At 28.1% G+C, this 17,771-nt stretch overlaps 1 protein-coding gene across 1 annotated transcript; it reads left to right on the forward strand.

The window, feature by feature from the left end:
- Positions 1-5,962: 5,962 nt before the first annotated feature.
- LOC108724107 (sodium/potassium-transporting ATPase subunit beta-2) lies at positions 5,963-17,327 on the forward strand. The gene is made up of 6 exons (XM_018450280.1): positions 5,963-6,347; positions 14,532-14,672; positions 15,247-15,366; positions 15,564-15,745; positions 15,930-16,209; positions 16,883-17,327. The coding sequence occupies exons 1-6, from the start codon at positions 6,197-6,199 to the stop codon at positions 16,984-16,986; spliced, it is 978 nt and encodes a 325-aa protein (XP_018305782.1). The 5' UTR covers positions 5,963-6,196; the 3' UTR covers positions 16,987-17,327.
- Positions 17,328-17,771: the final 444 nt, after the last annotated feature.

Consider the following 17,771-nt stretch of genomic DNA (forward strand, 5'->3'; position numbering starts at 1 on the left):
ATATGATTGGTTAAATTTTGATTAATATCTTTTTCTAAAAAAGCTTTTTCTGAACTTTACATATCGTAAAAAGTTAGTTTCTTTTTTTACAACTTTAATCGCTCACATTGAAAGTTAATTTCATCATTGTTCGTCTCCCTTAGACAATATGACTTTTGTTTGAAACATTTTTAAAAATAAAATTGTATGATACTTTTACAGAATATGATTCTTTTAGTTATTCTGTATATAAAAGTAAAATTATAAAAAAATCAATAATTTTAAAGATATTGTATTCTTTATTTTGACATATTTTAATATAAACTATTAAAATATATCTCGTAAACCATTAATTTCTTAATAATCATATCTTAATATTTTTATGTTCAGAATAACGAAATGAATAAATTGATGTAAAAAAGATACATTCTTTTTCAAAATAGTTATGAAATTTGCAATATACAAGATAAATAGACATTAAAAATATTAAAATACATTTAGGCTGACATTACTTGATTTCAATAGTTTTCTTATAATAATAGAACGTTTCTGAATGAAATTTAGAGGGGACCGCGAAAATCCGCAACAGCATGAATCCTTCTCCTAGGCTTTTTGATGTTATATAAAGATATCCTATAATTTTGTTACAAAATCCCAAATTTACAATTTTCATAAACATTTTTGTGAGAATTTATTTACAACGCTTAAAAGTTCTGTCTGTTTTATTTTATACTTCAAATTATCTGGATGATGATTTTGATTCCTGTTCTGTGTGATGTTCTTTTCAAGATGCAGATGCGTTATTGTAGACGGCGGAAGATTTAAACACAATTGGCTAATAAGACATACGATAGGCATGATTGTATAATGACATCATTATACTTGAAATGTGTTATGGAAAATAAATCGGATCTACAAAATTGTTTAAATTTATTTTATTACATAACAGCAGAAATAAAAGGAAAGTATATCTCATTTCAGAAGATAAGATTTAATTTATTTTTTTTTTTTAATATTACTTTATACAAAATCTTCTACAATTGTAATAAGGATTTTGCTATCTAGAAAAAGAACCGCTTGCATATATAATAATAAATCGGTCTAGCAATCTTGTAATAGTCTGAATTAATAAATGTGTAATCTCACATTTCACAGAAGTAAGTCGTTTTCGTACGTGGTCGGGATACTTAAGTGCCGAGAAGCGTGATGCTGATTCTTCCGTCTATTTCGCTCGAAATTCTCCGTCAGGACGGCAATGACATTAATGTCACATGACAAAATGGGCAGGATGTGGTCAATTCAGATCGGTCTCCGTGTGTGACTCACATTACACGCGCCTAGCTCGTCCCGGTGCGATCAAGGGAGTGGAGTGGACCACTAATCGAACAGTCGCTGCGAGCCGCGCACACGCCTGCCATGGCGGCTACTAAGGTCACATACACGTGAGCTGACCTTAGCCCCCAATTTGTTCGACGATTCAGTTAAGGAAATCGTGATTTTTTAAATCGCGTCGAATAGGTGAATTATGGGAAATCAAATGGAGGGCAGATATTAACGATGCGTATTACACCCTTGTGGAAAAAATTTATTAGATGAGTTTGTCCAAAAAATATAAAAAATGACAAATTCTAACAAATTTAGACAGTATTACCGAAATTTGACGGAAAGTATCTCACTTTATCTGTAACTGTCCGAATTTGTCCGAATTTGTGCATTTCGACAATTTTCGAAAACATTTATAGGACGAATTCGGACACATTTTGACTACATTTTGGACAACTTCGGACACATTCGCTATATTAAGGGCAGCTATATTAAATCGTTCGTAAATTAATGTCATATATTTATTTTATTACGGAAAATAGAATTAAAATAGATAAAGAAAGTATCAAACATATTACCCAAATGATTTATCCTCTTAATTAAAGATGAGATTGGCATGATATTATAATAAAGATAATGTTTATGTATATAAGGAAAGTGTTTATACATATTTGAAATTGATACTAAAGATGAAAGTTAAAAATAAAGAATTAAACAGAGAGATTTCTTAACATAAGAAATAATGATATCCACTATTCCCAACTAGATGACTACTCCAATCAACTACTGCAACCATATTTCACGATTAGCCAAACTATAAACACTTATACTGACTTACAGTATAAAAAAAACCTTATAAGTTAATAGTTTTAATATGAATGTCCCCACGCATTTCAGATTAAATGCGTTTTCTTTTGAAGTGTATTATGATGCCTTGCAGTCGTCAAAATAAAAAAAAATTTTATATTTAACGATCGAATTATATAATATTTATCGCGTTGAGATAATGGATTAAGATCGGTTAAATTCAATTAGCTTTAATAAAACTTTATTAAATATGCTACATAATAAATATTTTATTCTGTAGTACACGTACAATTATTTTTGACAAATTATTATCTTTTATAAAAATATATCATATTTCGAGACATGTTAGAGAAAACAAAAAGATCAACCATATATTACGTGTATATAAAAATTAATTATATGCAAAGTGTCCCGAGATTCACGAAAATACTATAGTAAAAAAGTTCTCAAGAAATTAAATAAAAAAGTTATTTGCAAATTTTTATTTTAAGCAATAATTTTTGAGATAATAAGGACTACGTTTAGGCAATCATGCATCTGTGAGTATTATTAGTAAGCACGCTCACCAGCGTTCACTAATACTACCGCACGCGCGACTCATGAATAAATAGCTGTCTAAACATAATCTGTAATTGCCCGTAATCCCCTTATACCTCAAAAACTACGCTTAAAATAAAAATTCATAAATAACATTTTTACTTACTTTTTCTTGTTATAATATTTTAATTTGCAAATTTCGGGACATCCTGTATATTAAAATTAAACACATATAGAATGAAAAAACAAATTTTATCACATGTCTCTCTTTTATTAGCTTTAGATTTATTTCACAAAGTACCTATGTTATGTTCTAATAAGATATAACTACTTCCCGATTACTACAAATATGAGTAGTAATCGGGAAATTGTTGAAATTAAATAGTTATTATTTTATGTAATAAGTGAATAATTATTTTTTATTTTTATATTTTAATTAATATTTATTTTACAGGTATATGTATATATATATTTTTGCACTACATCCTAATAAAAATAATAAATAATTAATCTATGATTGTAGATTGTTTCTTCAACGCATGTTTAATATATTTATATTAATCTATAATTTGTTTAATTATATTTTATTCTGTCTTCCCATTATAAAATAATAGTTGTTTAGTTATTTTAGTTTCCTGATTATCTCTGTAATCCTTTATTACAATCCAGTACATATCAACTAACATAACATCAATGTTATAATTTCATATTCAACAATATAATTATTATGTACAAACGTGCAATATTATTGACAAATTTTGCAATGTTGTTGGAGTAATTTATGCTGTCTTTTATATAGGATATTATATTTACATTGTTGAGTGTGAAATTATAACATTGACGTTACGTTAAAACTTTCATCAGGTACTCATGGAATAAATATTACTTACGCATAATTTTAAAAGTACTGTAAAGAATTTTGATTTATCAAAGAAAGTCAGGTATCATAAAACATTTTTTCATAATATCTTGTGAGAACTAATGTTAATTGATATTTATTTAATTTCATAATATAAGGATAAAGTATTTTTATTGTAGTAATAATTTACCTTAATAATAATATAAATATGTATATATCTAACCATTGTTTTTTAAAACTATCAAATCTGTAACAAATACGTAATGCGTGCGCATAGAAATATCATTGAGTGTGCATTTTCGTGCGCACAGAAACCAAGGGTCCTGTGGAAAAGAAATACATCACTGATTACAATACGTGTGTATTACTATACACAATGTCAACGTACCATCATTGACAAAACATGTACACACCTGCAGCTGCGATCTGCCACGTCATAAAAGGAACAACATGTTACGTTATGGTGCATCCGCACAGGGTGTGCTTGAAATCTGTGGGAAAACGAACAATTGTCGCTTTTAAACGCGGTTAGGACATCGGATAGCCCGAGCATTGATTAATATAAAGCGTAAATAATTTAAAAGTGATAAAGATCATTGTCTGAAGTTCATTGTTTTGAAAAAGGAATGTGCCATTCTCTCTCTCTCTCTCTCTCTCTCTCTCTCTCTCTCATACGTAGCATTATTGTCCCTATATAATTATACGTACATTTACTTTTTAAAGTTATGTATAAATTAATACAATATCAAATTTCTTCTATAATTGCATAGATGATTAGCAAGCACCTATATGTCTTTGTTACTATTTTAAAAAGAATATTGAAAATTAATCAGAAATCAGGGCAAATGAGAATACGGCACAGTAATTGGTATGCAAATTTTATATAGATTTTTTATAAACAAAAATTATATTGGACTTGTCTCATACATCGAATGTTTCGGCCACATTTAGGGCCATCCTCAATGAAATACAACCACAAAGAGATTCTTTCCGCATAACAGGCGATGCGAGTTCCCGCTCAGTTGCATAATTCAAAATCTTTCAACATGGTACTCCAAGCCAGTGATGATTAAAAAAAAAGATACAGTGAACAAGAGTGTAAGATAATTAAAAAATGAAAAAATTTCCAACGTCAGATACATTAAAATAAAATAAATTCAAGACATTATAAAGTTGTTAGCAATGTAAAAGTCAGAATCGTTAGCCCAATATGGCCAAAACGTTCGATATGTGAAGCAAGTTAAATATAGTCTTTATTTATAAAAAATTTAAATAAAATTTGAGCAATTTCTGCGTCATACTCTCATTTGTCATAATTTTTGATTAATTTTTAATTTTGAGAATCTTTAAGTTCGTTTTTGTACAAAAATATTGTTCGAGATGCTGTACGTCTTGAAGAGATAATTAATAGTAATAAATAATAGCTATTGTAAAAAGTTTGTTCAAGATCATTATTTTTGAAATTTCAAGATATGTAATTATTAAAAATTAAATCATAATATGATGAATTTAAGAATATAACTTTAAATTTATTTTAAAATGTTCGTTTATTTTTTAAAAACATGATATAGTATCAAATGCGACATATGGGAATTGCGACAGTAATTGCATGTATTATAATTTTAATTATATTGAAGAAGCTGTAATTAATATTTTATTTTAGATATTACTTTTATGCCGCAATGTGTTATAATCTCTAGATTTTTAGTATTTCTCGTCAGTTTCTATTTGCCACTTGCTCTCTGTTGTTCGTTAAACTACTATATCTTTAAAAATAGAATAATTTTAAATAATGCAAGTGTTTATTTAAAGATTCTGTTAAGTTCTTGTAAAACGATCTATGTGCACTAAAGTAACCAATCGGCCCAAATTAGAAAAGACTCTCCCAAATTTTAATACTTCGTCCTATTTTATAATACCTCTCAAATTTTGCCTCAAATTAAGGATATGATTATAAATTGCCTCTGTTTTAAGTGTGAAATAATAAATAAAAATAACGAGTATGAAATATAATTTTCAACTCTCTCCTCTAACATGAAAAACTTTTTATTTAAAAACCAAATAATAATATTCATATGAAATACATTAGGTAGAAAAGTACAAAAATAAAATGTCTCTTAAATGACCTCATAACTTATTATAATTTTTGTTATCTCACGTGATGTTACATAAAGTGTGATTTATAACTATAATAATATAATATTTTTCATGCGTTTCATTAACAATTACAAGAAAGTTCATCTATTAAAATTTAATTACAATTAATATTGAATTTTTTTAAAATGTTCCTCTTTCAATACACGTCTCTAGCAGCACCTAGGCCCCGCAGAGAACTGGGTCCGAACCTGCGGTCAAGGAGGGGCAGTCTGAAAAGGATAAGAGGGGAGAAAGAAGCGAAAGAGAAGGAGGAAGGTCGTCGCGCGGCTTGGGCGCGTTTAGTCAACCTGGTGGCGCCGAAGAAAGAATTGTTGGCGACGCCTGAGAGTCGGAATAACCTGCGAGTTGGAATTATCGAGCGTTTCGAATTAGCGAAGGAAAGAGGGAAGCGAATCCCGACGCGCGAACGCTCGATCGGCAAGTTACTTTCGAGTGCAGAGTGTTTCGAATTTGAGAAACTCCGGTGTGTGTTCGAGGTATCGCGCGGGCGGGTGCGCGCGTTTTGTGAATCATTCTTGTAACAGGTGGGACGCGATGGTGGCCAAAGACCCGAAGATGGTTACCGCGATGGAGCTGATGAATCCGTATGAAAAACCACCGAGCATGTCGGTTAGCCAGTCTATGAAGACCTTTCTATACAATCGCGAGACCGGCGCGTTTATGGGCAGGACTGCCAGTAGTTGGGGTAAGAGCGCGGTGTTGCCAGCTTTAGGATTTCTTTCATGCGATATGGAAGAAATTATGTGATAGCTAGGAGTTTATGGTTAGCGGTTTAGCAGAGTATCGATACTACCGCTAACTCGGATACCTACAACTGTTAATATTATTTGATTTTTTTTCCTTCCAATAGACACACCTATACATCGTTTCTGCGGAAACGCGGTGTGACTTAATTTTAAAGCGTTTCGAATATTTTCATACTTTCGCCTGTCGACGATACGTTTAAAAAATTTCGAAGTTTGCAATTTTTTTCTTACACAGAAATCGGTTTATTCGCCATCGTTACTCGAATAATTACGCACCAATTATTTAATCGACTCCATTATTCTATTGTCTGGAAAAGTATCGTTACTAATCGTTGTGATGCTTTCTATCCTTTCCAATGAATATTTTTGAGACATTCGTATTGTTAGGTAAATAACGAAAAATAAATAAGTTATATTTTTTATACTATATATCTGATTATCGCAAACATTTCTAAATACTATTCAAAGGAAGTACACATGTGTAGGGCGTGTCAATCGCGTTTTCTTTATAGATTTCTTAAATATTAATACATAAATTAACAAAATTACTCTAGCGAACTTGGAGTTGTCTAGAGTTGAGTATTTTTAATAAAAAAATTAATTATACACTATCTTTTTTCTTTCTGTCTCTATGTAAAAAAAGGAGGAAATTAATTTAAAAAATAATTTTGTTAATACTTTGAATTTAACGTAAGAACTGATGAGCACAGAAAAAAGTTTTGAGAATTATAAAGAATGCAAAATATTCTTTAGTGCAATAATTAAGCAAATTATAGACTTTAAATAGACAAATGCTATATAATTATAATGGTGTAAACAATGTTTTAAATATTTATATTTAAATAAAAATTGACGTAAAGTTTAATACAATAATTGAGATTTTCTTTAGTCAGCTGATTCTGGTCCACTAATAGATTTATGTTTATTTATACAAATTCCTTTCTTTACAATATTTGAAATATTATAATATTTAAAATATTGCAATGTTTTCAATATTTTTAAAAAAAATTTTGAAATAATTTAAAATTTTATTATTTTATTTTGCATTATGTAAATATAAATTTAGCTGAATTCATTACGACACCGTATAAATAAATTATTAGCTTTGGTTTTTTTTTTTAGAAATAGAACATACTGTTAGGTTATCCTTGTGAGTATGTTGCACATTTCTTTGTTGAGTCAGCTTATGATGATAATTGAATAAATGAGGATATGTGCCTATCATAAGTGACATATCATTAGCGCCGCGCGCTAATATGTCACATTAAAATTAAGTGTTACATTAAACAAGATTGTTTTTATTTTAAAAAATTAGAGTAAAATAATTATGTATTTATCATTTTTAAATAAACATTTTTTTTATTATGACTAAAAGAATTAAATATTAAGTTATTTTAAATCTTTATAATAAAATTACAAAATAGATAGAATTTTTTAATTCCAGAATTGATTTTAGATCAATAATGTCATTAGTTTTGTATCTTAATGATAATTATGTAATTAAAAAATCCGGTGAAAAAATATACATAAATTAAGAATTAGTACAAATGTAGGAAATATTTTAGAATATATGTATAAAAATAGCAATTAAAATAAACTACAAAGTATTTTACTTTACGTATGTATAAATTATTAAAAACAAACGTTTCAATTATTCTGAAAAAGAGCGCGTGATAATATGTATGTAAAATTCTTGCTTATACATAAAGAACTACTATGGAAAATTACTCAAGATCTCATGTTCCAAGAATATCCTATAATGACATGATGATGTAAAATTAATTGTATCGGATAACTTATATTGACTTATAATAACGTAAAGTGATTTACATAAAGTACATATAAAAGAAATATAAAATTACAATAATAAAATATAAAAAATATAAAAAAACTTACTTTATTCTAATCACAGATTTAAGACCTTGGATTAATAAACTTCTCAAAACTTTTCATGTTTATAATTTAGAAATATATCCTGAGTAGATAATAATGATACAATAGAGATTATACTTTGATTTGTAAACTAATGATAGATTTATCTTTATGAATTTTTTGTACGAGTTTGTGTTATTTTCTATATACAACAATTTCTAGTTATTTTAACAATGTTAAAATTGGCGATGTTATCTATGCATTTCAGGCATGTTACAACATTAATGATGAATAAAAGGAAATACACAGAGATGTGCAATTTTTGCAACGGATTTTGTGTGTGTATGTGTGTGTGTATCTATATAAATTATTTCTTCAATGAAACTATTTGTTGAAGTTTATAAACTACGACACAAATGATGTAGAAATGCAATATAGATAAATATCATAATAGCTGTAATTATTTTTTTCTCTTATTGTCTGAGTTTATAAAATATTGAAAGAATAAAAAACTAGAAAGCATGTCTACTAATTGTACACTGCCTATTAAGTATTAACGTGCACCGTTCGTTGTTGCATGATGTGTCACAATGGCATGTTAACGATTAATGTCAGTATCTTTTACCGGCAATTACTGCATGTTTATTTTTTAGCACGTGATAGTGTCAATGACCACACTGAGAAAAAAAATTTCTTCAACTAACTGAACACATTTAGTTGTTTGCAGATTTGGTTAATTCAACAAATTTTATTTAATTAAATTTAGTCTGCTTAATAAGCTGTTCAATGTTAAACAGACTACGGTTAAATTCGATTAAATAAAATTTGTTGAATTAACCAAATCTGCAAACAACTAAATGTGTTCAGTTAGTTGAACAAATTTTTTTTCTCAGTGCAAAGATATATGATGGTGTCTTTACTATCACGTAATCATTAATACCTAGTTATAGTTGTACAAATGTACTTTTAGATTCATAGAATTGTAATAATTTAGATTTTTTATTTCTTAAATATTAATATAGAATTATTATTAATAAATTTATTTTTAAATTTATTTGAAAAATGCATATATATATATAATATATTTCCAATGCTAATAAATTTATTGATACGTCATACAAATTGACTATCAATAATAGATAATAAATACTATCATCAGGGTCAACGTTGATGTTATCTCGAATCGCAAAAATGGTCACAGTTATTAAATGCCTGAAACATGACGAGCTCTTTTCGAAATAGCTAGAACGTCTAGGGAAGATAAAGGCATTCATGACGTCGCGTGTATGAAGGAGACTGTTTGCGAGCTTCAATTAATTAGTCTACCGGCGCCGTGTCGATCACGCCGAACGTGGTTACTGCCCTGTCTTTATATATCCCAGGGTGTGTTTACGGCTGTCGCTATGGCGACCTAACGGTTATTACGCACTCGCACTATATAAAAGTACACATGCGAGTCCTTCTTACAGTTTAACGTGATATCCTCAGATGGTAATTTTTAAATAATTCAAATAAACTTATCTGCTAGAGTATCTATCTTGATATGAAAATGAGCATTTAGAGACGGAAAACGCAGAAACATAAATTCAATACGAATTAAACGTGCACAAAAATAAAAAAATGCTCTAATATATGTCAAGTTCGAAATATCGCCGAAGACGCTTAAAGTAGTATCCAATAATCATAACTTGTTATTATATAGTAATTATATTATTACACATTTATCATATAATTATTATATTATTACCAAAACTTGTTATATAATAATTTTAATTATATTCAACTATAATAAATAGTTTGATAGTTATGTTACATCTATCTTCTTCTAATATCAGCAACTGGTTGGTCAGTTCAATTTCCTCGTTACAATAAAGAGAAAACTTTCAAATGCACACGCCAACACTGTGTATTAATTCACAAGATTGTTTTGGTTTAATTGGCTCAGAAGCCTCTGTATACGGTTAAAGTTTCACACTGGCAACACTAAGCTTCAAATAATACATATATCAAGATATATCTTTGAAATACAATTAACCTTGACATACAGCGAGAAAACTTTTCCTATATACTTCTGCTAACCCTCTCGAGTCTGCTATTTAGAATTTCTTGTCTTAAGACATTGGGAAAAAAAATCGTTAAAGTGCTATTTTTGTTTCTAAAAGAGATAAAGGAACTTTTTTTTTGGTTTCTATAGATTTGTTAAGTGTAAAATATTTTACACTTGTTACGAGATAGGATCCTGTACAAAATATACAACATCATCTTCCACTCGAATCTTTCACGCAGCTCCATATTAATGTCCGGAGCATTATAAAGCGCGATAAGTGAGGAAGGTAAATGGAAGCGATGCTAGAAAAAGACGGAAGCATGGAGCGTGTTTGATTCGCGGTGCATACAACGGTTTGCCCGGTTGAATGGCAATTGTTAAACTTCCTTTAGCGCAAACGTGTATAACGAGGTCAATTGGCTTTAAACGGCGGCATTACAGCATTACGTAACTTAGGGCCATTCCGAAGGGTATACCCACGCGACTATGCCGCTGTCTTTCGTCCAGTTACGATCACCTGAGACTACCCGAATTGTGGAAGTTGTTACCAAAACTATAGGAAACGAATCGCTGAAGTTGAATCAGGTCTTGCAATCTTTCGTTAAAAATAAGTTGACATGTATTTCTTTTATTTTATGCGATTGCACAACTAGTGACTTTAGCGACTATTGTTCCTTGACTTAGGAAACTGGAAACTTCTTATCTTCTTTTCTGTAACAAATAATTCGTTCTTTTTTTCATACAAATGCAAAAAGCTTTAGATAATTGCTTCTTATTTTTCTTTGTATAAAAGGAACAATTCTTTTAATAGTTCGAAAAAATAAGTGCTAATATAAAGATACAAAAATTTATGGTTTGGAAAATAAAAGTGGTTCTTTTATCATTTTTGACGCGTTAAATCTGAATCTACAAGCGAAAATGTTTTATCAAGTCAGGTTTTTGAAAGAAAATTCTATTAAAGTTTCGCAAAAATATACTTTTTATCATTTTTAAACATTCGTAGCTAGAAAACTCGATATATTTTAAGACTTGGGAAACTTGCTCAAAATAAAGCTTAAACATTAATTGTATCTTAAAATAAAAATATTGAATTTATCATAGTAGGCATTATATATAATAATTATGAACTTTTAGCACTTTATTTTAGGAATAAGCGAAAGTGAATAGAGTGACAGAATTGTATTTAAGCTTAAAGCAAACTGTTATATATAATAAAAATGTTAACTAATGATTTTTAATGTATGAAAAAGAAATAATTGTAATCATATCATCTTGTACACATATGTGTTTACCTTTAAAATAAAACGCGCTAAAGATTTGATGATAAGAAAGCGATGAAAGGTTCATATTTCTAAATACATGTTTAAACTTTAGTTTAAGGTCTTTTCAAACTTTCTATCATCAGGTTTACGAGATAAGAATTTTTATCAAAAATGGTAAAAAACATTTTTTTTCGAAAGCGTGACGTGCTAAAATATTTTCGCAAATTCGAATTCAACGCGTCAAAAAATATATAAGAATTACTTTTCTTTTCCAGATCATAGCAACACAATTAAAACTTATATTTCTGAGATTTTTTCCGTTCACTGATCGCGATTTAAGCAACGTGATTTGTCCAACATTTCTATGAGGCTCGTATTGCATTATGGTAATGTAAGCTAAATTACTGAATAAGATTTTACTTATCAAGTTTCTGAGAACGAATCAGTCGTAACAAGAAAAAAGAGGATCATCGTTATACGATTATGCTATTCTATCATAATGATCATTGTACAGATCATGACTAATTGTTTCATAATCGTTTCTTTTTAAAGATAAGGAATGTGAACTTCTCAAAAAGTAAGTCAGTTACTTAAATAAGTTTTATTTCATTTTAACATGATTAAATTGTAAAAGATTTTATTTCGTTGAAAAAGATTTCGGAAAACGTTTTATTTCGCAGAACATAATTGAATTATAGGAGATTGTATTGTTCTATTTAATCTCAAAAATATTAAATAAAATTATAATTAATAATCATGTAAAAAAATATTTAATACTTCTGAGTAAAAGTTAAATAAAGATGAAACATAATTTCGTAATATTTTATTTATCTTATTTGTTTTAAATCTTTTGAATATAAATCTTAGTATTGAGTTCTTTGTTACGAATAGACAAAAATATACAATTATAAATGTTTGATTTCTAAAGATGTAGAGATGTGCTTTCATTTGGGTAAATGCAATATGTTTTACTTTATAATCGAGGCCAAGAAGTATTAAACCATTACTACCATTGAGCTCCTACGTTTCATTATTATCGTTAGAAGAGAGCTCGAAGACATCTTTTCAATAGTCTTTTCAATAGTCGAGTTTCTATAACTAAAAACAGACCGATACTCTGCAGCTTATTTTCCGGGAACAACTTTATTTCAAGGATACATATTTGAAAATAACCAAAATATAAATTCTTTTCCTTAAAAAAATAGATTTTTTACTATATTTTGAGCTACATAAAATGATATTTTAATATTTAGATATTAAAAAGAAATATTAAAAATAAAATGTTTAAAAATATATAGTTTTCTCTCGGTTCTCTCATATGATCAGAACAAATAAACATCAACTAACAGTAACATAATATCAATGTTATGTTACTGTTAGTTAGCGTTTACTAGGAAGTGGCTAATTAAGAAACAATTGAAAAAAATTATCTTAAAGTTTTACTCGATCTATACCCTTTATTTGTAGTCTTGATTTGAAATAGATAAAGAAAAAAAAGATGAATAAGTGTAAAGGATATAAAATTACACAGTATTAAACTTTTGAAGCGTTCTCTTATAAAATTGTTTTTTTAATTCTTATGTACAAAATACTTTTTTCTTAAAAAATACATTTAATTAACTTTTTATTTCTTTTTTCATATCTTTAGAAATACAGAGGTTATAGTTTTTTTGATCAATCGGTATTAAAGAGTTACAATTTTATCAAAAATTGTAAATGATAAAAGTTTTTTGTTTATACATAAGTGTGCATTAGTTTATAAAAACATGTAATTAAAATTTTTAATGTTCATTTATGTATAAACATAATAAAAACTTAATTTAAACCCGGGAAAAGTGTTATATAAATGGACATATTTTTATATATAATTTTATATAATTTTATATAAAACATGTTTTTCCGGGAATGCATAAATTATTTTATTTAAAAGTTTATTACAAGTTTAAATATTTAGTTATTTATAAATACCAAGCTTAAATATCAAGTTTATATATCAGTTGTTATGCACGATTAATAATTAATGATTTTTATTTTATGTATATGTTAAGATATATTGCACAAATATACATATATTTAGATTCTTAAAAAAATAGTGTATTACGTTTAATATCGAATGCAATAATATTCCTTTATGTATGTATACAGCTTTGTCATGGGCATCCCTACTTGATAGATGTCCACAAAACAACGTCGTAAAACGCGTCAGCGCGTAATTGAATTGCACCGTTTGACCAGACGCTTTGATCTTCCTCTACGAATTGAATCCGCGGTTAATACAATTAACCTACATTATAGGAAGTACTTGCGTACGAGAATCAGTTTTTCTGTACATGCGACTGCAAATACTTCGCACAGCATGTTATGACTAAAGCTATTGTATTATATATTTGAGATTAATTGTTTATCTATATGTGCTTAAAAATTTGTGATCCCTTCAAAAAAATGTATTTAATACTTGTTGTTTAATACTTGTACTTAAAAAAGTACTTACTTGAGAAAGTACATACTAAAATATAACGTAATACAATAATACTTAATTCACATATATTTATATATATCGAAGTTTTGTAAGAATGACTTTCATTAAACTTTGATTAATTTAATCAGTGATTGACTCATCAAGTAATACCTATTTTGTTAATACGCATAGAATTATTATTTTTTGGTTGTTTAACATGCAAAAACAATTAGATCAGGGCCGACAAATTATATTTCAGGAATTTTGTTTTAAGTGATTTTGTCGATTGCATTAACTGCTGATTAAGTTAATCGAAGGTTGATCGAAATCGCCTTACAATGAAAGTTTTCGACATTTTTTGCAAACAAATAAAGGGTCGATGCTGTTCGAAATGCAATTTTAGTTATCCTACCTTATAATTTAATTATTTAATTATTTTAATTTAATTGCATACTTGTTAATTATTTACATTTATCCTACATAGGTAAAATTGGACTTTTTTACCTGATATTCTATGGTGTTCTGGCTGCGCTCGTTGCCATTTGTTTTTGGGGATTCTTTCAAACACTCGATCCAAGAATACCGAGGTGGCAACTCGAAAGGTCTATTATTGGAACAAATCCAGGTAAATTACACTAGTTTATAAAAAATATTTTTTTAAATTACTTTAAACCAGATGAAGTATTTCTTATAAATTTTTTAATGCTGAAAACATGCGCAATGCCACAAGCCAAATTGCACCAGTACGTAGTGTCAAATTGCCAAAATAATTGAGATTTAATGCGCAAAAAATGATTTTTTACGATATTTGAAATTTTTTTATGAAAAAGGTTATCGTTATCTTGAAATTCTGATTAGAATTAATTATTTTGGAAGACTTAATTATTTTGGAAACCTGAAATACTAGTGAAATTTGATTTGTAATATCATTTATAGCATCTAAAAATTTATAAGAAATATTATCTGGTTCAAAATAATTTTTTTACTATAAACTAGTACTCGTATTATCTTTTATTAATAGTAGATCGGTATGTATAAATGGCTAAGAGATTTCTCTATTTTTTAAAATATTGAATAGTTGTCGTTATTATTTATAGAACATTATTTATGTAGTCTGTATTTTTTAGTATATTAAAAATTAAAATATGAGAATATGTTGCGATTCTTAAAGGAAACGAAATTATGCTTTATATATACAGGATTAGGATTTAGACCGATGCCGCCGACGGAGAATGTGGAGAGTACTTTGATTTGGTACAAAGGCACCGACAGCGAAAACTTCAAACACTGGGTTGATTCACTACAAAATTTCTTAAAAGGTAATGCATAACAAATAAGAAATCTATCTATCATTCAGGGGATAGGATATCGAATTCTATCCTAAATGAATTATAACTGCCCATTATCTTACACCTGCACATTTCCGTTATTTCTAATTAATTTCTATAATTAATTTTTAAATTGTCAAATATAATTGTCGTTAATATCGATTATAATTTTTCATATAATATTTCAGATTATATAACTCCTGGGACTGTTCTTGGTCTTGGCGCTAACATTAACAAATGCGATTATAATCAGCCGCCGCCACCTGGAAAAGTTTGTGACGTTGATGTGAAAAATTGGTATCCTTGTATCAAGGAGAACAGATATAACTATCATAAATCCGCTCCTTGCATTTTCCTTAAGCTGAACAAAGTACGTGCATCATAATATAGAGTAATCTGATAATTTGTATAACAAAATGTTTATTGGCAAATATTATTGTTAATAACTAACTTTTAAACACTTTTTCAATAAATAATATTAACTAAAATCAAGATTATACACATTTGATAAAAATCAATATATAATATTTTTTTGTATCTTTGTTTATCAAAAGATTTATGGCTGGAGACCAGACTTTTACAACGATACTGAACATTTACCAGCAAAGATGCCACTTGATCTCAAAGAACACATCGCTAGTCTGAAAGGAAACAATTCCTTACAGCTCAACACAATCTGGGTATCCTGCGAAGGTGAAAATCCTGCTGATCAGGAGAATATTGGACCAATTAATTATTTGCCACGGCGCGGTTTTCCTGGTTATTTTTATCCTTATGAAAATTCTGAAGGTTACTTGAGCCCACTAGTTGCAGTACACTTTGTCAGACCACGAAGTAAGTATAATATGTGCGCATTGTAAATATAAGGATGAGTGCTGAAACGATTGAAAAGTGCTAAAATTAAATAACTATTATTTTATAATGAACAAAATGAAATAATAATATCATTTTTAAACCGTATATGTGAGAGACACAACCGATAAATTAGAGCTCTATACGGTCGAAGCTAGATCTTAAAATGCTTAAATAATTCAATCTTGAATCACTAAATATGATATGTATGTACTAGACATACCACAATTGTAGTCTAAAAATGAAATAAATTAATAACAAAATGAATTGAGTACTATACTGTGTATTAATTAGGAACAAAACTATTATTTTTACTAGCATACAATGCAAGAAAATATATATGGCTACGTCTCTATTATTCACTTTATATAAATCCGTTTTCAAATCTTCTTTAAAGATTTATTGATTTCAAAATGATCAAAAGAAAAGTCATACATTTTTATGGTATATGTGCTACTAAAGCTAACGAGTTGCTCCTGTAGAATATTTAATTCATTTTATTCTATTTATTCGTTATAAGATCACTGTTATTTTATTTCAGCAGTTATTAATATACTAGTTTTAGCAATTATTATTATATTAAAAATAGTATACATATAGAGTAATGAAAAAATAAAAACGCATAAACTAAATTATATTGATCTTTTATTTTCAGCTGGAATTTTGATAAATGTCGAATGCAAAGCGTGGGCAAAAAATATTAAACACAGTCGTAACGACAAAATTGGTGCGGTCCATTTTGAGTTGATGATAGATTAACGAAATCTGAAAACCTTCGACACCCTATGCAAGTCTCTTAAAGTAAAACGAGTATCTTCGAGACATTAGAGGTAGCCATTAGGCACCTTCATCTTCCAAATAATAATAATATGAGCAAATATTTCTTCGAAGTCGACGACATGCCGCTCCGATTGTCTGAATGACATTAATTGAGTACAAAACAAAGGAGTTCTTACAATAGATACTCTTGAAACTTTAAATAGTGGATTATACATAAAAATCACAAATTTTAAGAGATTGCATATGTATATGCTGAATGAAGATATATCAGCGAGGATAACGACTAAGAAGGTAGACGTTAATTTTAGAATTAGGTAGAGCTATCATTGAAAAGTCTTTATTAATATCACTTTTTAGTAAATCTTTCTCTTTCACATTAAATTTGCCGTTTTAAATTTATTGTTTCAATAATTTCAATAATAAAGTAATCATAAATTTATCTAAAAAAAAAATGTTTAAAGAGTGTCTTTAATACACGTAAAAGAATTTTTATTATAACTAAATTTTTTTCTTATAACTAAACGATCATGTCGTATGTCATTTTAAGCTCGTTAAATTAGTAATTAATTATCTCCTAAGAATTCTAAGAATGTAATAGTTTTATTATCCGTAACATTCATAAAATTATCTTTCTTGTGTGAAAAAGAAATGTTAGTATTCCCAATTTTGACTACAATTGTGTCTGTAATGTATATTTTATATCTAATGCCGTTATTCTCGTTGAGATTAGCTGCATATTTGCAGATTAAAGAAATTTTTTTATG

This window comes from Mycetomoellerius zeteki, unplaced genomic scaffold, assembly GCF_001594055.1.
Source record: "Mycetomoellerius zeteki isolate Tzet28-1 unplaced genomic scaffold, Tzet1.0 scaffold275, whole genome shotgun sequence".
Classification (NCBI taxonomy): Eukaryota; Metazoa; Arthropoda; class Insecta; order Hymenoptera; family Formicidae; genus Mycetomoellerius; species Mycetomoellerius zeteki.